Here is a 27,472-nt window from a genome sequence, read left to right as displayed (position 1 = left end):
GCTCCGCTTCCGCCGCTGCCAGTGAGTGCGGGACCTTTCCTCAACCCCCCACCAGCGACATGAGGCCGGGGTAAGGAAAACAGAGCGGGCTGGGGCCGCAGCGCTTCACTTCCCACCGCAGGTGAGTATGGGGGACATCCTTTCCCCAACCTCCCCGCACTTACCAGCAGCGGCGGAAGTGGAGCGCCGCGTCTGGGAGCTGGCGGAGTGCAGCAGGCCAGGGCTGGGCTGCTCCGCTTCCCGCTGCTGCCGGTGAGTGCCTGTCAGGGGGCGGGGGTGTGTGGATAGGGGTCGGGGCCGTCAGGGGACAGGGAGCAGTGGGGTTGGGTAAGTGGTGGGGTCCTGGGGGTGATTAGGGATGGGGGTCTCTGGAGAGGGCGGTCAGGGGACAAGGAGCAGGGGGGCCAAAGCAAGTTCTATATAATGTGGTCTCACCTATAGCACGGTAAGATTTTTTGGCTCCGGAGGACCACATTGTATCTGGGTAGCGGTTTATAAGCTTTTCTCTAAAAGACTAAATTTGGGGACAAACTGGACTCAAGTATCCCTTTAACATTTCTTCCTCCTCCTCATCCCTACATAACAATGTCCTTCTGTTATACTCAATTTTAAAGGGGAATGGTCAACTTGATAAATCATACAAAGTTATAATTGTAAGAAACTAGACAGACTTTTTTCAAGTTCATTTTATGTTTCTGGCATAGAACTGTGTATCATTGGTTTCACTGTATTCCCTATAGCCAGTGCTCTTATCTGAGCGGCTCTTTCACACGGCAGTGGAGAGTGAAGGGAGAACAGGACAGAAAAACCATTTAAAAAAAAAAAAACATACACCAGGAAAATCTGATTGCTAAGCCACAAAAACTGGTAGAGGAACTCAAGAGCTGGTGTAATACCAGAAACTACTGCTAACTTTTCTTTGTAATTGATTTGCATTTGACAGTATTTCTAAACTTTCAACAAAAATTTAAATCAGCATCACTACCTGAGAACAAAGTTAACCCTTTTTTATATTGCCAGATTTTGAAAACTTGAAAAACCCCCACCTCTTTATACAGGTTTTCCTTGGACACTTGGTAAGAGATATTTTTATTTCTCAGGTTTGATTACTAGCCCTGGAAGCAAAACTTGAAGCCGAGAGAAGGTTTAGATTCAAATTTTCAGAAGCGGGTAAAAATAAAAGTATTGTATTATTTGTTAGTGATCTAAATGTATAAGTGGTAACTTGTAGCAAAAAGTATTGCAGTCATTCCAGTTGTCCTTAGGATGGTGGCTCTGTCAGATGCAGGATCCCAAACTGAATCAGATGCCCTTTTGTCTCAATAAGGGATACAGAGGACCCTCAGAAAAAGAGTACCTAGAATTAGGGAGTAGCTATGGGGAGAAACTGTGTGTGCATGCACTTCAGAGAGATGAGGGAGTTATTAAATTGCATACCAATATCAGGGTTGAAAATTTCCTCCACAACCAGTTGAAAAAACTCTTTGGAAACACCTCCTTCGTCTACCCCTTGCTCTCCTTCAAATTCCACGTATAACTGCTTCTTCAAGTCTGCAGGATTTTCCATGGCAATCATCTCTAGCTATTGGGTCAATACAAACATGTCATTAGTATACCCATTTTACTAGGAAAAAAAATGATGAATACAGAACAAATACAGGAAAAATTGAGAAACAGAAAGGCAGGCAGATGTCACCCACAAGTGTAAATATGGGAAGGTAATGAAAATCCAGAATCTGACTAAGTGCATTCTGTAAGCCATGAATTTGGGGGCAAAGGGGCAGAGGTATCTAGTGAGGACTATCATATTTTACCAATAGCACAAGTGCCCTGTCTCTTATTTTCAGTATTTTTATTAAAGTTTTTGTTTTTGAGATCGATAAGACAGTGTAAATAGAAAACAGAATAAAATACAAATAAACTACAAAATTTATCAATGGAATAATTAAAAATTGGGATTACCATTAGAGTCAACTGAATATCATTTAAGTGTTTGAATAGGAGTAACTCATTGTTTTTCCCATTAAAAGTTTGGTGAAAGAATTATTTAAACAAATGTCCTTATTAACACTTTCCCCCCTTTATATCAGTTTTCAGTGAAAGGAATCATTATATTCAACAGTCTACCATATCTATATCTAGCTGCATGCAAACTGTCTAGTCTTCTGGATTACCCTACACTGGAGTTTTTTGCACCAGGGGATGCACACCATTATGCAGATGCATGAAAGTAAGCAGTAGCTTGCTGTGGTACATCTTAGTGTAGTTTCCACACTTGCATAAATCACTTTTTACACCAGTGCAGTATGATTACACTGGAGGTTTGCATCAGTACAACTATATTGAGGTTCTCAATGCTGTTACGAAAAACTCAGCATAGACAAGCCCTTACTTTAATTTTTCTTGTTGTATCGATTGCCATACAACAAATATGTATGCCAGTAATACTTGCCTATAATCCCAGATATTCCAAATTACACCAGTCACTCAGTTTGCTGATCAACCACAGGAAAAAAGCCTACATTTAATTATTATTGAAATGATTTACATTGTAGTAGTGCCTAGAGGCCCTAGCCCAACTGTGCTAGCCTCCCCTCCCTGATGCCAACCACCCTGCCCCAAACATGCCCAAGACCACCTTCCCAGTCCCTATAAACTTACATAAAGATAGGGGGAAGGACAAGGTAACAGTGAGAAAATTACAAGTGTACTGTGATCACAGCTTAAGAACTGCCTAGCCATTGTCAAATGTTTTCTAAGCATCACAGAAGAGACGAATGTTACTCCTGGGAAAATTCTGCAAAAAATTAAAAATTCTGCCCACAATATTTTAAAATTCTGCAAATGTATTTGTCAAAACAACAATATAATCACGCCAGTTTCAATTATTTTGGTCATTTATTTCAAAATACTTAACAAGTATGTCTAACAATACTGACAACAAAAAAGATTCAGGAAATGTTTTTGACAAATAGATTCATTAGTAGACAATGTTTTCAACCCTCAGCTCACAGAGAGCCGAGGTATTAATATGGAACTTTGAATAATAATTCATTTAAACTATAATATAGAACCGTATTTCCTGCACCCCTCAGAAGCAGTGCAAAGGCTTGGGGGAAAAGTCAGGGTTAACGGAGGAGCTGAGGGAGAGGGAAGTAATTGCTGGGCAGAAGCCTGGGTGTGAACCTCGAGGGTTGTTGTGTGTGGGTGGGAGAAGTATGGAACCGTTTTTTGGGGTGGGTGGGTGAAAGGGATTGTTGGGGAGCCTCCACCATGCAGTCAGGCACCTCTGCCTCTGTCCCCATGTGTGCCTGCACCCACCTCCTGCCATCCCCATGTGTCCCTGTACCCCCACTTAGTCACCCCGTTCCCTGCACTCCCACTCAGCCCCCCACAAGCCCTTCTGAACCCCAGTCTATGTGACCCCTGTATACCCTGCTCTCTGTCTGTCCCCCCAGTATCCTGTGCCTCCTCACCTGGCCTAGCGGATAGGGCGCTGTGAGGAACGCAGCCTCTCCTCTTCCCTATCAGCTGCTGGCTACTATGGCCGCTGAGCCGGCTGCCCTCTGTTGTGGTGCCACAGCAGCCCTTGGTGGGCAAAAATCGAAACTGCAGCTCCTCTCCAACAGAATGTATTTTCTGCAGAGAAAAAAAATCTGCGGGGGACATGAATTCTGCATGTGCGCAGTGGTGCAGAATTTCCTCAAGAGTAGAATGTGGAGGAGGATAATGTAGTGGCCTTGAGGATTTTTATAGGGAATTCCTCTCATGCAAAAGGGGCAGCATGAAAATATATACATGTTTTCTAGATAATTTGACTAACTGGCAATGAAGGCAAGCATCACTGGTGGAGCAATGATGGGTACTGATGGCTCCATACCATATACAAGGGGGGAAGGGAGAAGAGAGCTAAGCCATGAATGGACCTAAAAGTGAAGCAAAGAGGTTAATGGAACTAAAAGAGGAATGATCAAATTTTATATAAAATTTACAGGACCCCAGGGTACACACAGTTGTGGTTTAGCTGAAAAGGACTGCCCATTTGGCTTCCCATATCTTCAGTAAAAATTAATTCATATTTAGTCTCAAAGGATCAAAATATTCTCTGGATATTCAGTACTTGTGCAGCAAAATCCCATAGAGTTAAATTAGGTTTATATTGGTTCTCCCCACAACTACACTATATCTACTTGTTGTGTCTCAGTTCAAATTTAGAACTGTAAACTTTTCACAAAAGAAAATCTTTTTTTGATGTGTATAAGGGGTCCTGATCGGGGATCATATATGCTACTGCAATACATAGCAAGAATAAATATTTAAACCAAATATGAAGCGTATGCAGCAACGATTTTCATATTATTATATTAAGAACACTGGACTAGAGAGTCTCAATATCCCAGAGGCTACTTCGTTACTTTGAAAAGGTCACAACGGTGTTAATGGAGGTTCTGTCACTGATCTCCACCTTGGGTAGATGGGAGTCCTCCTGCCTACTCCCTTTCTGTTTACAGCTGGCTTTAGTACTACCCACCTCATCTCTTTGTTACCCAACCCTTTTTCTCACTGACAGTTAACCATGATGTATCGTTGGCTTGGGAGTAAACTGTTGCTGGCAATAAATACTGTATTGTAAGTTTTATGAATCACAGAAGTTACAAGGAACAATGCACAGTTTCCGAATAATTTCCTTCAAAACACTATCTTTTCATAGGCATGGTGCTCGGATTTTCTTGTCATATTAATGGATTTTATATTAAATGAGTGATTAAATCTGCTGATATGAAAGTTATTTCAGATTGGCCTTCTCAACAAGCAGTAGTAATTAAAACTACACTGTTTGAGTGAAGCTGGCTGGACAGATTGGAAGTCCTCAGTGAGTATGTCTACACTTCAATGTAAGTCTGTGCTTGAGCCGAGGCTCAAGCCGAACTCCCCCTTGTGTCTATACTGCAATTGTCCAAGGTTTGGACCCAGGGTCCTGCAGGGCTGGAGGGTCTGAGCTCGAGTTAAGCCAGGACCCAGGATGTAAGCTCTATTCTGTGTTCCCTGTAAGCTGTGCGCTTGGGCGGCCGCACAGGAGAGATTTAAATGCCGCCCAGCTGATAGAGTGCACACAGCCAGCAGCATGTGTTCAGGTGCCCCTCCCCCCACATTGCTTTGTCCTGCAGCTGCTCCTGGGACCCTCCTGCTGGCTGTGCAGAGCAGGAGGTGGGGGGAGGGTGCTGATGTCAGGTTGTCCCCCTCCCCTGCCTACGCAGAGGATTTGGATCATAGAATGTCAGGGATGGAAGGGACCTCAGGAGGTCATCTAGTCCAACCCCCTGCTCAAAGCAGGACCAATCCCAGATTTTTGTCCCGACGCCTAAATGGCCCCTTCAAGGATTGAACTCACAACCTTAGGTTTAACAGGCCAATGCTCAAACAACTGAGCTATCCCTCCCGCCTCCGCAGAGCAGGGCAGAGCAGAGGGGACAGCCTGCTGCTGCAGTCTGAATGGTGAGTGGCTCTCAGCTGAGTGCCTTTCTTAAAGAGACAGTGCACTGTTTCTGAGATATCCCCAGCAGTCAGCTCACACAGTCACACTCTCTCTCTCACTCACACACACTCTCACACTCTCTCTCTCTCTGTGTCTCACTCTCCTCCCAAAACATACTTGTATTACTATTGTTGTTACTACTTGGTACTTCCTGCAATGCACATATATTCTCTGTAATTTTATTCTTTCGAAGTGTTATTTTAGTATTTAGACTGGTCTATGCATTTTGTAATTTTTATTTCTCTTACACTTACATTTAATTCTTTGAATAGTGAGTTCTAAAATCCCTAACCTGTCCTGGCTAGAGTAATTATCCCTATGGTAACTTTTTAAAAATATATATTATATCTAGGTTTTTTGTTTCTACTGGTGGCGCACACAGGCACATACCTCAGTGCACATAAGAAAATTTATTCCACACATGGATCGAAAAAATTAGAGGGAACATTGGTCCTATTGCTTTGCAGTGTAGACACAGCCCCTCTTGACTCGGGTACCAGGAGTCAGTTGGAAGTATCCTACAATTCCATGGGACAACTTCCTTAGTCCTCTCTATCCCAACAATATGTAATGCACGCTCCTGAAAATGGAAGTCATCCCTACGTTGTGAACAGCAGCAGCTCAGGTCAGCATTAACTCATTCTTTTCAGATCAATGACCTGCAAGCACCCTGTCAGTGAGACTCCTAGGTTTGCAATGCAGAGCGAACCAATCAAGCCTTTTGCCAATCGAGCTGCTTTCTGGTAACATGAAGGGCAGGCAGTACAGTTTTCCCACAATGCCCCATGGTCCTAGGACTAGAGCAGCCACATTTCAGTCAGGGAGGTGGGGAAGGGGAGAGGGCTAGGAACTCTGGGAAATGGTTACTTTGACTCAGGCCTGTGCACTGCAGGTTTGAGCACATTTTAGAAAAGTCTTAACATAGAGTTAAAATATAATGTAGATGCTTAAGACCAGGGTTCCCTAACATGGGACAGAGGACTTGAGTCCCAGAAACCCTGGGCTTACATTGCAGTTTAGACATATCCAGTGAAGGTCTAATGTGGAGGCCAGCTGTAGAAGTGCCAAAAAAGGTGAGCTTATCTGAGCCACTGACGTGATTCCACAATATGCTCTAGGTTAGAGCAAGGTTAGGTTAGGTTTAGGCAAGGTTCCTGGGGCAGCTCAATTCAAGTCTGCAGGGTTATTTGCTTCTAGGGTCAACCTTGTCCCTCAGACAACTGCTGCTTAGCAGGAAAAACAGCTCTTAGTAGAAAGCATAGATAACAGACCACTGCAGTCACTAACAGACAGTCAGTGAACTAGATCTAAACTGCAATGGAGGCAGAGGAAAAACTGTTTGACATGCAATAGTAAAAACATTTTGTGCTCTCAAACGCACAATTTATACACTAGACCTGTATTTTTTAATCACAACATAGAAATTATTAAAATCCTTAATTTTGGAAACAGAAAATTAAGTATATTTACAATTAGTTTTTTTTTAATAACTATTACTTTTCGATTTTTTTAAAATTCAAAATGGTTTGTCAGAAGAAAATTCAGAATCTTGGAACAGAGTATCAATGTTCTCTGCCTAATGATTGTGGTAGCACATCCAGCATAAGGAGGAAGCTGCACAATCACAGTGGGTCTAGAGTTTGAAGGAAAAGTTGTATCAGAGTCTGGTGGCATAAGTCATCTTAAGTATAACTTGCATGAAGTGCAGTTACTTGTACTCCAAAAATGACCGTGTCACTGCATACTTTCATAGTTATCCCTTAATGACTCCAGTCAAATCTGCTCTATTTACAAATAGGGATAGTTTTCTTAACTGACAGTCCTCCAAATTCAGCCTGGAATTAGTCAAGCTGAGTTCTTTCTTGGTGTGGGACCATCGGCAATAAAGATTCTGCAAGTGGAACTTAATTCCATTCAAGGAGTATAAACTGGAGAGGAATTAAGGTTGCTCATTCATAGCTGTAATGACTCTGAGGTGGTCCATTCTAATCCAACAGATGAAAAAAAGTGGAACAGCTTCCCTACAGGTATAAGGAAGTAGATGGAGCAAAGAGATGGAACTTTAATAAAATTTTGCATAAAAGGTATGTCTAATCAACAACAATCCACCACCTTTCCATCCTTCCACCAAGAAGCAAATTAAAGCAGCTATCTAGGAAGTATTTCAACTACTAGTTTAATATTATATTAAAATACAATAGTGGGCCAGCAAAGTTTTATTTTTACACTACTTAACAGTACTCAAGTAGTGTGATCATGGAGTGGCTAGCAGTCTGTTTTTTCAAATGTGCAACAAAGTTATTTATGCTACTTATTAATAAATTATGCAGGAGATTTTTTTTTTCAGGTAACAAATTCTATGTACTTAAGTGGACATACTCCTCCTAACTCAATTTTAATCTAATCAATAAAACCACAGGCAATAAATTTGGGGATGATTACTGCATGCCTCAGCTGATGTTATGAAGCACCTGGTTGAAGGAACTAATTATTCACAATGCAGTTATTCCTTAGAAGTGAATCATCATATGAAACTGAATTAATAAAGAAGAAATTAGCTAGACCTGTACATTTATTGACTGTTGAGTATGTAATGACTTACTGTTGCTCAGACAGCTTAATTAGTGTTCATAGCAATAAAACAGTTTCATAATATGCAAAAACTCCAAGATAAATTAACATGAAAGCTGCAAATTTGAATGTATAAAAGTCAAAGTATTAAAAACATTCTTGCAGCAGCATTAACTCACCCATGAACTAAACACTATATATAAGTATTTAACAAATTAACTATTAGTCTAATCAGATCTGAAAATTTTACTTTGAAAATCGGGGAAGTGATCCTAACGATATCCATTTACTAATACTTTCAATCATACTCAAGCTTGTATGCGCCTAAGTCACTTTTGAAAATGGGGCTTAGAAGCCTACATCATTCATCAAGTGCTTTTAAAATTTCACCCTTAGTCTTACGTTACAAATTTCCTTGATCATAATGGAAGTTAAGGATATTAAACTACAAATTGTTTTGAATACCAGTGAGGACAGAGAAATAAGAAAGGTACTATAAATATTTGCATACAAACTGGGATACTTAATACTTGCTTGGCATTCATATAATTGCTTTTTGTCAAAAGGCCTCAAAATGCTTTACAATGAGGTGGGCTAAGCATATTATAGAACCCAGGTAACCCAAATCCCCGTTTTCCCCTCTAACTACTAGATAACAGTTTTCCTGTTCCAGGGTTTTTACGTTGTTATGGACCAAGGTAAAAACCCTGGAGTAGGAAAGCAGTATTATCTAATATTTAGAGGAAAAAACTGGGATTTGGTGCCATTCATATCTCAAACTGTAATGTATCAGGAGATAAGCGTTGTAACTAGTTTCCCTCGCTTTGTGGTTATATAAGAGCCAGGCCAAAGTGTCACATTTTGTATCCTTGCACAGTATTCCTTAGGTCTAATGGATTTCTTCATGTCCACACCAGCCTACATGGGATCCCTTACTGTATCTGTTGGGGAGGGCACCCACAGTTCCCTTGCCTGACAAAGAAAGTGAACCTTCACTTCCCTAATGGTGGAAAAGGTGGTCTTTATTTCCAGGAAAGGCCAGCAGCTCTTGTCCCAACTAACACACACCACAAATCAATTCCGCTTGTCTTAACTGAGATCAGGTTTATTAGAAAGCAATCAAAACTGAGCCAGTTGAAAATGCACATGTTCCGCAGATTAACATTGGGAGGCAGGGAAATCAGTTCTTTTGTTCTTGTCAAAAGATTTTAATTTCCTTCCACAATAAGCAATCTCCTTCTAAGGCTTGGTCTACACTACCAACGTATGCTGGTACAACTACATTGCTCAGTGCTGTGATTTATTCACCCTGCTGAGTGACATAGTTATACCAACCCAGCCACCAGTGTAGAAAGCGCTATGTTGAGAGGAGAACTTTTCCTGTGGACATAGCTACTGCCTCTCAGGGAGGTGGAGTACCTACACCAATGGGAGCAGCTCTCCCTTCAGTGTAGGTAACGTCTTCACTACCTTCACCGGTGTAACTGTGCCGCTGCTGCGCAGTAAGTGTAGATAAGCCTTGAATGCTTTTTCACGTATTTGCATATTTTTTTCCTCCCCGATCAGTCCTCCTTGCATGAATTTACAACGTTTAATACTTCTTTGAAACTGGCTGTTATCTAGTTTTAGCCCATCCTCTTAGAGTATTATAAACAGAAAAAGTGTACTTTGCTTCCTGCTGTCCCCCACAATTTAAGCATCTAGAAGCCACCTGGAGTTTATGCAATAATCCCATTAGGTTAAACACAACACCACATATTTGGTTATAGCTATAAACCAGACAAGCAGTGAAATCACTAAGCACATTCTTACTCAAATGATAAAAGATTGGTACACGGAGTAAAGTTAAGCTTTACAACAACCTGGCTGTTTCTCAGGTGCTGAATGTCTCAGAAAAAAGCCATTTTTCCTCCACAAGTTCCGCGCTAGTACTTGAAGCAGGACTCTTCCCAGTTTGGTCATACTTATCACCAGCCAAGAAGCAGCCAGGCTGTTTGAAAGTTAAAATGTTCTCACAACATTGAACTGGGAGCTTACTTGGGGCTCTCAATTCTGTTTTTTCAGTAACAGTATAAACTAAATAAATTTAGTATCACCAATGTAGTTTGTTAGTAACAGAAATTATGGGTAAACAGTAGCTGAGCACATAGAAAGACTTGGAAGGGGAGAAGTGGTCTGAGACAAGTGAACCTTAAAAAAAAGTTAAATTGTTATATTCATATGAGAAAATATGTTTATAACTTCTCTCCATTACACGTTATTTATCTACTATACTATTTTTCATAGTGAATGCCTTGCATAACCCACTAATTCCTTTGTGCTCAAAAGTGGTTCTAGCAATTTTTTTTTATACGGCGTTTTAATTTAAGAAGCCATATCCCTAGAGTAATAAGGCTTGTCAGAGTACGTATTAGCAGGTTACTGGTGCAGTTTTCAGGTGCTCGAAGCCACTCTTCCTTCTGCCCTACAAGCTGTGGTTTACTAATATACTTAGATGAAGCCACAGGAGTATTTTAAAATGTAAATTTTACTCATTATGTGTGCATTCAAAAAATTATTTTTTTAAATAAAAGAAACCTCTCTTTTGTGGAACTCAAAACAATGTAATGGCTTTTGTTCAAACTCCCTCCTGAAAAATAAAATTCACCTTTTGACTAGGGTCAGTATAGAACATTTCAGCCCCAAAGGATAATTTAAAGAAAGTTTGTTCAAGAGAAAATAAGGAGCTTAAATAGACATGAAAGGTGTTGGCATGCCAATGTCCAGTAGCAAGGGCTGCATTCAATACCGGACACCACACTACTAATGGACAAGATGTTTATCAGTTTAGGTTCAAAGTCTGCAGACATCAGAGGGGTCATGCTTACTATCCAAAGTAGTCCCATGATGCTGTACCCTCAATAGTGTGTGCAGGATAGGACCTTAAGTTTGTACGACCCATTTCACCTTGAAGAAACCTAATAACTAATAAGTACATTTTTGCTTTTGAGGTAGTGGAAGGGTTCTAGCTACTATTACAGTAGAGCATATTTAAGTTTTACATTGTTGCATGACTTACCCTGACAAGTGCATCATCTATGATGTGATCACGTCTCACTTTGAGTCGCAAATATGGGTTCAACTGCTGTCCTTGAACTAAACTGTAGAGCACAGTTATGCGTCGTTCACTGTACATGCGGATTCTATTGTCATAATACAATCCCAGGTTCTTGGTAACAGCATTCAATATAAAGGGACATGTCATAAAAGAGAATTTGTTTTCTGTTTCTACTTTGAAGAAAGTGTAGTCTTTGTCCATTTCTAGAACATCATTCAGTGGTTCATTAATAAATTCTTCAAAAGGGATAAGTGGTTTTCGGCAATCTATAGTTTTTACACCAAGCTCAGTTTCCAGTGGGTCGACTCGAGGCCCTTTCTTATTTCTTCTTTCCTCACCCAGAAGCTCTTGAAGAGTTAATTCACTGGATTCTGGGAGGGGCTCTTCATCTTCCTCTTCATTGTGGTCTGTGTCCACATCCCCTCCGACTACATTTGCATAGTAAACCATTTTCAAGCACTTTGAAGCAGCAACAATGGCATCATCATCATTCACTAGATTACGACTGTTGAATTCATTGCTTATGACTTTGTAGGTGATAAGCTGTTGAAATGTTTCCATCATTCTCCGAATCTGCTCTGCACTATACTTAGACCACAATCTGACTAGTTTTGCTTGAGCTGCAAGGGGTAGCTTGCTCATTGCTTTGCAAAACAATGGCAGAGCCATTTCCAGATATTCAGGGCTATGAAGATTACCATTCTCCATAACAATTACAAACAAATTCAGATAGTTAGGATCCCGAGAGTACACATTATGGTAAGTCAAGTCACATTCCACATTAGGTGACAAGTACACGAGTGCATTTAAAAAGGCAGTTTCTATTTTTTCATTAGAAAGTAATCTACTGTAGACCCGTCTGACTGCTTCAATATCTACAGATACTTCATCAGGGCCTAATTTTTGTAGGTTGTTATCTCCTTGTGTGTTGTCACCTACTCTTGATGAAGATGATGATGATGCTCCGGAATCTTCCTCCATCGCAGCAGCTGAACAGGCAGCTTTTTCTTTTTCATCTTCATCCTTATCTTCATCCTTTCCTTGAAGAGACTTCAGCTCTTCCTTGGTATGCTGCTTGGCTTTTCTGAAACTTTGTACCAATGCCTCAGCACTAGAAAACACTCTCCCAATGACACGGATTAGAGGAGAATAGTCCTCTTTCTCTCTACACAGTTCAAGAATTTCATCTACCTTCTCTTCTGTTAGGTAAGTCACATCTATAAAGTTAAAAAAGAGACCACACTTGAAATTTACTTGATACAGTAAATACATTCACTTTTTATCAAGTTGCAATGATATACACAATTTTTTACACCACCTCACATCTAATACCTCCTACTCTGACATTGTTGAATGAGTTTAAGACAAATTTACTTTGTAATATCATTAACATGAAGAAACAAACTCATCAATTTGCAGTATCTATCATACTCAAATGTTTTGCTTCTGTGGAGCTCTATGACCTAGGAGTCAATTGCAATGATGAGAGCTTTGCAACAGAATTGTAGGAAAAATGAAATACATTTGGTAATATATAATGGTACTATATTCTGGAAACAAAGTCAGTAAAATGTTTAAATGTGTAAAACTTTAAAAACTTAAAGCATGAAGACCAACCCATCAACGTACTTGGTAAAACTGCCTCCATTTGATGTTATAGGACTGGATACCATTGTTTTAAATTAATCTTTACACAGTTCTTAAACATCTGTTGATCAAATGCCCATTAAAGTAACTCAGCTGAAAATTACTAAAAGTATGGTCACTGCTCAGTAGCAACTATTTATTTTAAGGTACCATAAGAAATGTTAACTTTAAAAAAAAATAGATTCTTCACAAGAGAGCTAGTCAGTTGTTTATTTTGTGATACAGTAAATGAAAGATAATATAGTCATTTATAGTAGTAATTTCTGCAACAGTTTAAAAAAAATCTCATGAATATGAAACATAACATGTCTGAAAAGCATTCCAAAAAAACAATATATAATTAATATCAATCTCAAATTCATGCTGCAATGTATATGACATACATAACCGGCCTTGAATCAAAGGGGTTCTTCTTTATGTGCTGGGCCACTTTATTAGTTAAAAAAACTCTAGTAGGCAACCTTAAGAATATCTGTTAATGTTAATTCAAGTCTACACAAGTTGATTTTTAAAAAAGGTAGTTTCAGTGGGTGCCAAATTGTGATTCTCATAGATATGAAAAACATCTTATTTTGGTGAAAGATTTAAGATTTATCCTTCTTCCTCTTTACTGTTGCTGCTTTTCTCTCCATTCCTTCAGAAGCCCTTCCGAGACCCTGATCTTGCAAACAGTTAAGTTGTTTGTAAGTCACTTATAAAGTACTTTACCTACACCAATCTCATTGATTTCAGTGGAATTACCTATGTGCATAAAGTTACTACCATGCCTAAATATAGGATCAGAACCTAAAAAGGTTAATAGATCCAAAAGTTAGAAGGGACCACCATTGTGATCATCTAGTCTGACCTCTGGTATAACACAGGCCAGAAAACTTCCCCAAAATAATTACTTTTGAACTAGAACATATCTTTTTAAAAAAACACACCCAATCTCGATTTAAAATTGCTAGTGATGGAGAATCCATCACAACCCTTGGTAAACTGTTCCAATGGTTAATTATCCTCCCTGTTAAAAATTTACACTTCATTTCCAGTCTGAATTTATCTAGCTTAAATTTTTAGCCATTGAATATTGTTATACCCTTGTCTGCCAGATTGAAGAGCCAAATATTTATTCCCCACGTAGGTACTTATAGACTATAATCAAGTTGCCCCGTAACCTTTTCTTTGTTAAAATAAACAGATTGAGCTCCTTGAATCAATCACTATAATGCATGTTTTCCAAACCTTTAATAACCCTCATGGCTCTTTCTGAACCACCTCCAATTTATCAACATCATTCTTGAATTGTGGATGCCTGAACTGGACAACGTATTCTGGCAGCAGTTGTACCAGTGCCAAATATAGAAGTAACAATCTCTCCACTCCTTCTCAAGATTCTCGTTTACACATCAAATGATTGAATTAGCCCTTTTGGCCACAGTATTGTACTGGTCTCAGAGTAGCAGCCGTGTTAGTCTGTATCCGCAAAAAGAAGAACGGGAGTACTTGTGGCACCTTAGAGACTAACAAATTTATTAGAGCATAAGCTTTCGTGGACTACAGCCCACTTCTTTGGATGAATTCATGTTCAGCTGATTAGCCACCATGACCCCAAAGTCTTTTTCAGAATTACTGCTGCCCAGGATGGAGTGCCCCTTTTTTGTAATTATAGCCTACAATTAGCAGTATTAAGACACACATTATTTGCTTATGCTCAGTTTACCAAATGACCCAGATCACACTGTATCAGTGACCTGTCCTCTTCATTTTCCACTCTCCCAATATTAAGTCAATTGCAAGCTTTATCAGTGATGATTTTATGGTCTCTTCCAGATCACTGATAGAAAGTTAAATAGCATAGGGCAAAGAACGAAGCCCTGTGGGATCCTACTACAAACCCATCTGCTTGATGATGATTCCCAGTTTACAATTACATTTTGAGAACATCCCATCACTTCACAAGTTTTTAATCCATTTAATGTGTGAAATGTTAATTTTATATTGTTCTATTTTTTAAATCAAAATATTGTGTGCTACCAAGACAAATGTCTTACAGTAATCTAAGTATATTGCAGCAACACCATTATCTTTATCAATCAAACTTGTAATCTCATCAAAAAGATACATCAAGCTAGTTTTACAAGATCTATTTTCCATAAACCCATGTTGATTGGCATCAATTACATTACCCTTCTTTAGTTCTTTATTAATCGAGTCCTGTATCTGCCACTCCATTATTTTGCCCAGCATAAATGTCACAGTGCCAGGCCTATCATTACCAGGGTCATCCTGTTTATCCTTTTAAAATATTGGCACAACATTAGCTTTGATCCAGTTTTCTGGAACTTCCCCAGGGTTCCCAGACTTAGTGAAAATCAACATTAGCAGTTCAGCAAGGTCCTCAGCCAGCTCTTTTAAAACTCTTGGGTGCACGTTATCCAGATCTGCTGATTTAAAAATGTCTAACTTTAGTAGCAGCTGTTTAACATCTGTGATATTATGCCCCATATTCTTCATAGAAATATTGTTATGATATGAATATGGCATAACTAAGATGTTTTATGCAAGGCAGGTCATGTGAGGTATCACTGGAAAGGTTATGATTTACTCAGTGTGATTATCCAATTTGTATGCATGCATCATTTCTGTATCTGAAGTTAGAAATATTGACTATGTAATAATTACAACTATGTGTTTACTTGGGGAATGCTCACCAGACAGTATGCAATCAGCCCGGATGGGCCATTGGGAAGGACAACAGGACTTTGAAGATACTAATCTCCCACCTTCCTGAGAAGTTTCCTGGGATGATGCTTTGACACTGCAGGGTCATGTGATCATGTTACTTGGTACAGGTTACCATCCTGAAATGCTGGTACTTTTCCACGGGAAAGGGGTTGGAATCAAATTAGGAAACAAAGCATTCCCGCCACATGCAAATCCTATTTAAGGCTGGGGAGTGAGTTAATCTTGGCTCTTCTCCACTGCCTCCCTGCCCAAGAAGGAAGACTGCTAACACCACTTGAAGAAACAAAGGAACTAAGCTGGGGGAGGTAGGACTAAGCCCAGGTGAGTCAGACCAGATCATCAGAGAATGAAAAATGGAAATTTAAATTTCTAAGGAATAAGTTGCAGACTTAAGAAAACTGGCAAAATATAAGGATTACAGGAGTGTGGCTGTGCAGAAAAACCAAACTCCAATTTTTCTAATAATCTGTGGAAGTTCATATTGGAACAATGTTCCTGAAAATAGAGGAAGGACTCAGATCTTTAACTTCTTGTCCATGTGGAAAAAAAGCAGACTCCACTCATTTGCATAAAATTTTGCTAAAATACAAAGCTGAAGTACTGAATGTACAAGAAAGTAATTCCATTAACTACAAGTATACTTTAGGTTTGTTGCAGCATACATCTAGAAATCAAATTGTGATATAAAAAGAAAGTGATAATCAACTATGTCTAACATTTTCGGTTCTATGCCACATGATAAGTTTCATAAACCAGGTTTATGAAGTACTAAATTCACTGGCTCTGGACTACAGCTGGACTGTATAACAAATTGATCATTTTATGATAGTGATTATTGTTGAAATATGCTGCATTTCAAATCTCACCCACTTCCAACAAGAATATATGTATCATATTCTTCCATGTTAACACCCGAAAAACATCATAAAAAACATATCTAATGCATGTTTCTGACCAAATAGCTTGCATTCCAGGCACTTAACACAAGTTTTATAGCTTCATACCTTATAAGCACAGTCCAACTGATCTGTTTATATCTCGGTAACATTACCAGTGACATAGGAACTACCATACCAGACCAGTCCAATATCCTGTCTCTAATAGTTATCAGCACCAGATGCAAGAATTCCCATAGCAAACAATTACAGAATAAAATGACCACAGGAAAGTTTCTATCTCCTTCCTATCAATTAGTACTAGACATATGTCCAGAAGTATGAGGTTATAGATCCCTTCCAAATTTTTTCACCTTCGCCTTCTCTCATGCAATTATGGATCGTTCACATTACCCATATAAACAGATGACGCTTTTCAAAAAAAAAGTATTTTTTTGATGCTTGGTCTCCATGTTTTATAGCAATGAGTTCCATTTATGTGTCATGCACAGTATTTCCTTCTACCATTAAGTGCGTTTGCCTTTCAATTTCATTGAATGTTCTTGTGTTATGAAAAGGGCAAATAAGATCACCAGATCCATCACTTTTGCACCATTCGTTATTTTGTCTCTATCCTATCTCCTCTTAGGAGTTTTCCTAAACAAAACAATCTTTTCAATCTCTTTATATAGAAGCTTTTTCTGGCCTCTAACTATTTGTCACTCATCTCTGGACATCTAATTCTGCCTTTTTTTTTTGGAGAATGATCAGAACTAAATACAGCATTCCAGATGAGTGTGTGCGATTGATTTATATAGTGGCATTATATTGTTTTCCAGCACATACTTTATACATCTTCACGTTTGCTTTTTTGAGTGTCATTAAACATTGCATAGAGATCTGCACTGAGCTCTTGACACCACCACCCAGATATTTTTCTTGCATGGTCACACTTTTTTGGACCCAGCAATATGAGTAGTTCAAGTTATTTCTACCAAAGTACATTACTTGCATTTTCAACAGTGATTTATTTGCTACTATTTACCCATTTATCTAGTCTCGTTACATCTTTCTCATATTTGTCTCATTTAACCGCCACAATTGTGAGCCATCTCCAAATTTTGTCACCTCATCAATCATCCTGTTTTCCAGACCTTGGAAGTATATATATTAAAGAACAACAGAACATGGAACTTTGGGAAACCTCACTGCCAATCTTTTGCCTTGTTAAAAACTGACCGTTTGTTTCTACTCTGTCATCTGTGCTAGATGTTCTGTTCTTGCAGCGAGTTGTCCATGAGCAGAAAGAGTATGGTGCTAAGGCCATGGTCAATAGCAGCAGCATAAAGCACCACCTCAGAAAATTTTTGGCAACGAGTCAGCAGAAGCTCTAGCAGTAGTTGCCACAACTACTCCCCTGGTTGCTCTTGGAACACTGCTAACTCCTTGGAGGGTTGCTCCTTTCTCTTGGGCTGACTGAAGAGACAGAGGCTGATGTGACTCCCTTCCTGAAGTGATCTGACCAAAAGAAAATGGTCTCTCTCCTTAACAGCAAATGAAACAAAGGTCCCCCACTTTCTTCTATGAATTGGGGCTGCAGCTTTGAGAGACTGGCCTGAGTTGGGTTTATGGTCAGTAGCACAGATGGCTAAGGCAAACCCAGATGGTTGTTTAACAATGGACTTGGTGGGCTTTGTTTGGGGAAGCTGTTGAGCTTTTGGATTTAGTCACTTCAAAATTGCTGTTCAGAATCAAATGTAATAGCAGGTTGCTTACCCTTTTCCTTGGCATTCTAAAATTTGATTGCTATTTCCCCAGCACTGCAGCTGCAGAAGAACCACTGCAGTAATTCAGGATTTCAAATTCCTCAGAAGTAAATTTTGGTTCCAAAGCTAGTTGGGAGCCTCAAATGGACTTCAGAAGTTTTTTCCTCTAGGCACTAATGCTCTGCAGAGGATGGTCAGTCTGTCCAAGCAGCTATGGAGACAGGTCAATACTGGCAGGTTCTGCAGTGGTTGGGGCCTAGCCTGAAGCAGCGACTCACAGGATTGGTCTGCCTCCAGAGTTCCAAGGAAACCATTGCCTAGAATCTATGCACATAGCTGTGAAGAAGTAGAGAAACTAAAAACACCCTGTTAAATATAGAAAGTTTAAAGATATAGATTAGACAGAATTCCCTCTCACCACAAAAATGCAGAAAGTGTCACTTTCTGCAATCACTCTGTCTCGATGTTGGTTCCCTTTCCCCAACCCTGTAAGAAATTAGGGGCCAGGTCCATCTCTCACTATGGTCTTGTATATAGTGCCTAACACAAATCCTGACTGGGGCCTCTTGGTATTGTAACAATACTATAATACAAACAGGATGGTACACTACAAGTGCAATACATCCCTTTATCCTTTGCTAAAAAGGTTATACCTTCCTTTTAGTTAATTGTTAGTGAATCCCAACTTGCATGTCTGCACAACCTGTTGCAACAGTACCTTAGTAATACTAATTTTGGAAATATAATGGGCAGCTCCACAGTTAAAGGCTTTGGGTTTTTCAGTTAATGTGGGATTTCAGTCTTTGCTAGGGATGAAAGTAAAGTATTGGTCATAACCAAAGTTATATAAGTCACTCGGAGTACAGATGTAATTTTCTGGAAAGCCAGAAGTAAATAGGTTCAACTGTTAAGTGTTCAAAAAAGTATGAAGTGACAGTTTTGGGATGTTGTATTTTTTTCAGATCTCTAACTTACAAATGAATTTGTTTTAGCATACGTTTTAGCTTTTAGAGATGTAGGTCTAAACAAGATCTTTCCACAGGACAGGTATTTTTTCCGTTAACAACCAAGGAATTAACATTATACGTCCTTAGCTGTTTTTTTTTCTTTTTATTTAGGACATTAAGCCGGCAAATTTCTGTGTTTACTGTAGCGACCTTATCTGTAAGTTAATGATTTGCGTGTGTGGAATATCAACAGGCTCAGCACAAAGCCACACTGTAAGAACTGGCTGGTTTTCTGGAGTTTGGCAATAAATCCTCCTCATCCTAGTACCAAAGAAAGGTACAATTCAAACCCGGACTCTAGAATAGACTCTATTTTGACTGGCTCTGCCTCAACCAAGCTTGAAAACCATGAAACCAAGCTGGCTCTTTCACTGTTCCTTTCCTCCTTTACCTGTCGGTTCCCAAACACAGAATTCAGAGGTCAAAAATGAAAGGTACAATCTTGAGAATCTATTCAACAGAGGAGTCATGTGACTGAGCAGTAAACTGGCAGTACTGAAGCATCTGTTACATTAGCACATGACAACACTAACTTTTGAAATGTTAAGACAAAAGAAAAAATGTTTCCATAATAACCTAATCCACCCATATATTTTAGCAGGGATGCGATGAATATCCAGTTTGAAATCAATTCTGGACATGAATCCAGCCCTTTTGTAGTATTTGTAAAAATCTTATTCTAAAATGCAACCCAAATACTGAATATTTAAATAGTTATGTAGCAACAGTCATGGCCTGGCTTTTCCCCTCCACACCAAACCTGCAGCTCTCTTCCACTGAGAGCCTTAGGTTCCCTTTCCAGCATTTTACCCACAGTGTTTGAATTCAATGCTTTCTCCTTCCACATATAACCCCATCTTTTTCTCCAGAAATCTCCATCCAATTTCCTGCAATATGTAGCCTACTCCAGTACAGTTCTCTTTCCCTTTCTCCATACAGGCTACCAGTATCCAATCTAATAGTAGTTAGATATTCATAACCACTACTTGCTATCCAACAATTCTGAACATCCTAATAATCAAATCACTAGTTTTTATTACAATATCTGCCTCCAACCCAGAATCCTGTAAAACTGTTCACAGATGATTACCTGGAGTTGTAATTTTAGATCTATATACTGGACATGAGAAAGAAATCTACAAGCTTCCAACACCACCATTTTTAGGAATTTTTATTTTAAAGATTCTATAATGCCTTACCTTTAAAGTCATCTCTCGGGCCTTGCATTTCCTTCTTGTTCATTTTTCTGTCAGTACAGGAGTTGTTATGGGCACCTTTGGAATTGTTTTCTAGGTAAGATGAGCTCGTTCCTTTCTTGGAGGGATGAGGATCACAGAGTTTTGCATTAATCTTATAAAGCTCGAGGGCCTTAATGGCTGCTGCATTGTTATCCATACGGCGAAAAGTTGGACAGGAAGCACAAAATTCATTCGTGCAGGCTTCATTTCCACAGCCCTCAGTTAACTGGTGGTAGTAGCGTTCTATTAGATGTTTTGCAGCTGCTCGCTTCCTGTACCAAACATTCAAACAGTAAGCACAAGGATTAGTACGGCTTTCACATACAAAGCTCATTCAAATTATCAAAGCAGAGATTAGTCAGACACTGAAATAAAATACTTCTGAATCAAAGGATACGCATTAGGAGATTTTGAAAATGCAGGATTCTCATTTTGACAAAAAGTATATTTAACGCACAATTTAGTTGCAGGTCATATGTAAACTGGAAGAGAAGTGCTGACATGTTTCTCCAGCACTAAAAATTCTCAGTTCTACATTCAAATGTAATACTTATGTTTACTATGAAAATTCTGCTCGGGGAAACTAACTCACTCAGTTAAAACTGAGGTATAAGTTAACTGAAGCCAAATATCGCGATATTCCAAATCTAGAATTAGTCTTCTGTCACATTACAGGCAACATTTCACTTGGTTAGCTGATCAACACCTTGCGTAAGCACTTGCATGACATTGTCACACAATCTGAAAGTATTGTAAGTTTATGTTTTATCCCTAGGGAGCATGTGAAAGCGGAGCGGTGTGCAGGTGGTCCATGAACCAGAACTGACAGAGCCAGAATGGGGCTACGAGTATCACAGTGTCTCTGTCCCAGCGAATCTTGCATTGTACTTACAGCAGAAGAGGAATGGGAGGAAAGGCATAGCGGAGGTGTTCTATACACAGGAGGAGGAGAGCGCCGCCCCACGAATCTTCCCCATTTCTCCTCTGCAACAATAGAGGGGCAACTTCCGGCTCTCATGAGTGGCAAAGAGATCTCATTGAGGAGTGCCCGGTTCGGGAAGAGGTACCGTAGCGTGGTGTCATATAGCTCCCACTCGTGATTTAAGTGGAAAGTCCTGCTGAGCTTGTTGGCCAGGGATTCTGGGTGCCTGGGAAGTATGTGGCTTGAAGCATTATGTGGTTTTTGATGCGCCAGTTTCAAAGGCGGACGGGCTCAGAGCAACGCTGCTTGTTGATGTATACCGCTGCAACGATGTCCTCAGAGAGCAGCTGAACATGGAGGGATTGAATGAGCAAGAGAAAGACCTGACAAGCTAAGAGGACTGCCTGGAGCTCTAACACATTTATGTGCATCCTAGCCTCCCGCAGCTTCCATACTCCCAGGGCCGTGTGGTGGTCCAGGTGGGCTCCCTAACCTGTGAGGGAGGCGTCTGTTGTGATGATATGTGGTGTTGGGGTGTGAAGGGGGTGCTGATCATGACCTTGGAAAGATTGGCCCATCACGTGAGGGAAACTAGAACACTCCAGGGAATGATGACCCTAATCTGCATATTGTCCATGCTGGGTCTGTAGACGGAGAGGAGCCATGCCTGGAGGCAACGCACGTGGAGACGCGAGTGTTGTGTCACATAGGTGCAGGCGGCTATATGGCCAAGGAGAGAAAGAAAGTGCTGGAATGTGGCGTGGGGTCTCTGACATAGGTCTGCAAGATGGACGTCAGTGTTGCAAAGTGTTCTGCCGTGAGGAAGCCTCTCGCCTCTATGGAGTCAAGACGCACACTTATAAAGTATATTGTCTGTGTAGGTATCAATACTGGCTTTTCCTCATTGACACAAATACCTAGCAATGACAATAGCATGAGAAGGTTGATGATCACAGAGGTTACTTCCTGGTGAAAAAGCGCCACGAGGAGCCAGTCATCGAGGTAGGGGCATACCAAGTAGCCGAGATGGTACATTTGGGCTGCTGCCACAGTGAAGACCTTCGTGAACACCCATGGAGCTGTCGCTATACCGAATGGACGGATCAGAAACTGGTAGTATTGGTGTCATACCCAAAAACTGAGACACTTATGGTGGGCTGGAAGAATATCCACATGTAAAAGTGTGCTTCATGCTGACAGCTGCAAACCAGGCTCCCTGTGAGAAGGAGGGAAAATAAACTGATGCCAGCGTTACCATACAGAATTTGGACTTTCTTTCTGATAAAAGTGTCCAGCACCCAAAGATCTAAAATGGGGCAGCGTCCTCTACCCTTCTTCATGATAAGGCAGTATGGTGAGTAGAAGCCTCTGCCCTGGCATTGAGGTAGGACAAATCTCTGGCCCCCTTGAGGAGCAGAGTGTCTGCTTCTTGTTGGAGAATGCATTGATGGGGTGGGTCCCCAGGGGAAGTCCGGGGGGAGAGTTGCTTAGGTGGGAATGATATGAATTCTATGGAGTATCCGTGGCGGATGATCTCCAGTACACAACTGTCTATGGTGATCTTGCCCCAATTGTAGGTGAATAAAGCAAGATGGCTCCCAAAGACGATATAGGGTGCCGTGGGGCCATCAGGAAAAGGTTTATGAGTCTCGACCTGAATGTCAAAACTGAGGTTTTGGCTGCTGCTGGGAAAAGGGTTGAAGAGGTGGTTGTGGTGCAGTGGGGAAGTGTGGCCATTGAGAGTGGTGCTGCCTACATGGCGCCTCCTACGGGTGTTGGTAGTAGGCTGGGTAGGAGTGTGTGGTTGTGGTTCAGAATGGTTGTCTCCATTGCCTGCATCTTGGGGCAGGAGTGGATATGCCAAGAGAAAGTAGCATGGCCCTGGAGTCCTTCAGCGAATGAAAGGATTTATTCGACTTCTGTGGAATAACTTGTGCTCGTCAAAAGGGAAGCCCTCAATTGTATTTTGGGCCTCACTGGGGAATCCCGATGATTGGCGCCACGAGTCCCAGCACATAACTATCCTTGTTGCTAGAGGGTGAGAGGACGTCAGCCAGGTCCACAGTGGCCTGCCCACCTTGGCCACCAGTCACCCCTCGTCCACCAATGCCTGGAATTGCTGCTGTTAGTCCAGTGGCATCTTGTCCTTGAATGCTGCTAGCCTGTTGTAGTTATTAAAATCATACTTGGCTAGCAGAGCCTAGTAGTTTGCAATCCGGAACTGTAGTCCTGCCAAGGAATACACTTTTCGGCCTAGCACGTCCATCCTCTTTGCTGCCTTGCCCGGAGGAGTCGACTTCTGTGGGTACTGGTGTGCCTGCTCTGCTGCTGCATTGACAATAAAAGAGCTGGGGAGGTGAGAATGTAAAGAGAAAATCTGCCCCATAAGCAGGCACGAAACACTTCCTCTCTGCCCTCTTCGGTGTCGGGGCACAGGAGGCAGGAGTGTTCCATACTGCCTGCATCAGTTGAAGAATGGCCTCAGTAACAGGTAGAGCCACCCGAGGTTTTGAGAATGTCCAGGAGCTGATGTTGTGGGTCCTGCTCTTCCAACAGAATCCCCAGGTCTGCCGCTATCCTTTGGAGCAAGTCCTGGTACTGGTGATGGTCATGCGGAGAGAGTGGGAGAGGAATAAGCGCCTTGCCCAGCGATGAAGCAACAGCAGTGGAGACTGGTGGAGCTGATGGTACCGGTTAGATGTCCGCCTCTTCCTCATAGACTGGTGGTGCCGCTGGGTGAACAGGAGACAGTTAATAAGCCGCCTGCAATGGTGCCTAGCATCTGCGATAGGGATCCCAGGGTGCCCAGTCTGGCCAAGAAGGGTCCTTAGGATGTGGTGGGCCCTGCAAGTAGCAGTACCAGGGCTCTGCTGCTGGATCATATGCTAGGGGGCAGGGCAGTCTGAGCCACAAGTCCAGAATTCAGTGGGACATTGGCAAAAACGAGGGTCTGGCTCCAAGAACTCCTCAGATTCTGAAGATGGATCCAGCAATAGGGGAAGACCACTGGTACCGGAGGGTTGCGATGCTGCAATGGGATGGGCTTCTCTGGCAGCAGTAGGAGAGGTTAGTCTGCTGGGGTGGAGATGACACTGGTGAGTGGAGGGGGTGGGGGGGTCCAGAGAAGAGTGGTTATGGAAGGATCAGCTCCTCCATTGAGAAGAAAAGCTCAGAGTGTCGAGTCTGTGGTGTGCCTCTGGAAATGACAAAGTGCCCAGGAGGCATCCCTGGGGCCGGCCTATCCAGGAGGCACAGGGGCAACGGTGGGATGGGCGACATCCTTGCCTACCAGAGCAGTTATCGGTACTGTCGGATCCCATTTGCATCTGGCCTTACCCTCCACACCGGGAGGCTTGGGCACTGGTCCGGTCAGATCCATGCGCAACATCTCACTTGGGAAGGAAATGCTGAGCTTAGGAGCAATCTGCATTGGGAATCTGCTCTTATGCCCGTGAGAGTAGGGTTTTTTTTTTACTCTTCTGTTGGGACTTGTCCTTTTTCTTTGGTACCGATGGATCCAGGACATGGGACACTCTCACAGGGACACTCACCACTGGAGACGGACGCTGTACTATTAGTGGTTCTGGTTTCATGGTTTCCTCCATCAAGTACTTAAGGAGGCAAAGCTCTCGAGCGTCCTTGGTTTGGGGTGGGAAGAACTTGCAGATGGAGCAGCGAGCCGCAACGTGTGCCTTGTCAAGGCAGTAAAGGCATCCCTGGTGCTCATCACTCAGAGTGAGCAAGGCAGGAGAAAATTTTTAAATCCTGGAATCCAGAGCATAGTCCCCATGGATGGGGATATTTCCCGAAGAGGGGAAGAACTACAACTTACTTACCATCTATCTCTAAAATAACAAAACAACTATCTAAAATTATGTTCACTGAACAAAGAGTGGTCATTCTCAGAGCAAAACTAAGAGCATGAAGAAACAAGGGTTCCCACTCAATGGTAAGAGAGAACTGGAGTGGTGTTGACCCGCACAACCTATTATACCCTTGGCTGGGAGCAGGAAGGAACGCACCGCACACATGCGGGTCAATGGACACTGCTAAGATGTGTGAATACATATAGGGAACACCACTCACAGGGTTATTGCAAGTATAATGACAAAATCTGATAACGATGGAGGGGCAATATAAATACGTATTTGGTGATAGAGCAGCAATGAAATTATTAATGCTGACACTAAGGACTGATCTACACTATTTTTGTACCAATTTAAACATACTTCTATTTTTCTATTTCTATTTTAACTACTTTTCTGTATCTAAACCCATATAGTTAAAATTGTGCAAAAAGTGTGTGGAAGGGACATAAACTAAACAGGGAAAGAGGCTCTCTTATTCCAGAAGATGTGTCCACACGAGGAATTATACCAGTGCAACTAGAGTGGTACAAGAATACCAGTAAATTTCCACATATAGACAAGCCCTAAGTCAAGCAGGACAGTAGAAATCCTACATAGACTCCGCTGAGTTTAAAAGTGTTGTATATTAATATCTACAACTGTACACTGTTTGAATGAAACAGAATATCTCATAGGCAGAGTACTCCTGGCACGTCTAGTTTCTTCCAGGAGTTCCAGGAGAGAGAGATTGTGTGTGTGGGTGTGGGTGTGGGTGTGGGTGTGTGTGAGAATTTCCCCAAAATCACAGATATAATTTTGCTTTTACAGACACCTCTACCCCAATATAACGTGACCCGATATAACAAAGCAAGTTTGCTATAACGCGGTTTCACCTATAACGCAGTAGGATTTTTTTGGCTCCCGAGGACAGCGTTATATCGAGATAGAGGTGTATTACAAAGAAATATCTGAAATTTTGGTTTTTATTTTAAATAAACTTTAACTTACACTGACTGTTTTTGTAGACTAATGGAAAATGCTTACAGACATCCCTTTATAAATATGCCATAATTCAATTACAAATAACCAAAAGTTCAGAGGTTTTTCAATTTTTATTAAGAACTAGCCTCATAAGTTTCTAACTGTCTGTTCAGTAGTATAATTTGGGTTGCAAGATCATAGTATACAGCATGTCCATGGCTCATATGCAAATTGTGGAATAGATTATGGGGGATTATTTGTTTTATTGAACAATTCAAGAACAGTTTCTCCATAATAAAAAGAGTATATACTTTAAATACATGATAGCACATGAATCTGCATTTCTCAAATAACTCAACACATGCACAGAAATGGTGAATAAGCTAAACATGTAAGCACAACACATACGTAACTAGGCAACCAAGCAAATGAGAGATGCATAAACATTTTACCAGCTTTAGAAGAAATTTAAAACCATATCTCTGTCTACTGCTTTGTTTGAATAAGGAATTCCCAAGTTCTGTTATCTGGTGTTAGCCTAGGTTATTAACTTGTGCAAAAAAAACAACCTTTAAGTGTTCAATTTACATAACCACACATTTTTGAATGAAGCATAATATAAGATTTTGTAGTAACTTAGCACAGTAACAGTATAGAGTATAGTCGGTATTTTTAAAAAAAGGATTACACATTATGTGCATGCTAACTTTTATACTTTTCTGCACAGAGCAGCATCACTATTTAATGCCTTTAGAAAAACATATAAATTAATGTTCACTGAAGTTTACGATCTCCTATACTAATTAATTCAGTAGGAATTCAAAGTACCAAGGCAACATTATCATTATCTAATTCCTTTCTTTAACAAGCACAATGAAAAAAAAATCAGCATTAGATTATTATGTCAACAGGCATCACATGGAAATTATGGAAGTAAAAGGAAAATAGTGCCCATTTTTTATATAGAAAATGGAAGAAAAATCATTTAAAACGTTGATGTTTTAATTTATGAATTACTGTTTGCCCTTTATTATATAAAAAATAAACGGCAAATAGGAGAGCCTGTAAGACAAAACTTTAAATCACTGTTACAGCTGCAGTATTTTTATAATGTACTTCTGGAAACAACTGTACCTGAAATGAACAACTAGCAGCTAACACTGAAATTTATGTGGAAGTTTGGGAGCAGGCATTTAGGGGGATTTTTGTCCTCTTTCCCCCCCCTAGAAGTAGGGACTACAAAGTTAAGACAAT

At 40.8% G+C, this 27,472-nt stretch overlaps 1 protein-coding gene across 4 annotated transcripts in view; it reads right to left on the bottom strand.

Annotated features, from left to right (window-relative positions):
* The window catches only part of UBE3A (ubiquitin protein ligase E3A), an 86,177-nt gene that overhangs the window by 13,638 nt on the left and 45,067 nt on the right, over positions 1-27,472 (bottom strand). For 3 of the 4 annotated variants that reach the window (XM_054009216.1, XM_054009207.1, XM_054009208.1), the window contains 3 exons: positions 20,429-20,739; positions 11,166-12,421; positions 1,438-1,582 (listed from right to left, as the gene is read on the bottom strand). In XM_054009216.1, coding sequence (XP_053865191.1) covers positions 1,438-1,582; positions 11,166-12,421; positions 20,429-20,739 — 1,712 coding nt within the window. The remainder of the gene's footprint in view (positions 1-1,437; positions 1,583-11,165; positions 12,422-20,428; positions 20,740-27,472) is intronic. The other variant, XM_054009223.1, reaches the window with a different exon arrangement.

The sequence above is a fragment of the Malaclemys terrapin genome, chromosome 1 (genome assembly GCF_027887155.1).
Source record: "Malaclemys terrapin pileata isolate rMalTer1 chromosome 1, rMalTer1.hap1, whole genome shotgun sequence".
Classification (NCBI taxonomy): domain Eukaryota; kingdom Metazoa; phylum Chordata; order Testudines; family Emydidae; genus Malaclemys; species Malaclemys terrapin.
The sequence above is the reverse complement of the archived record's forward strand: the minus strand, read 5'-3'. Positions and strand labels throughout refer to the sequence as shown.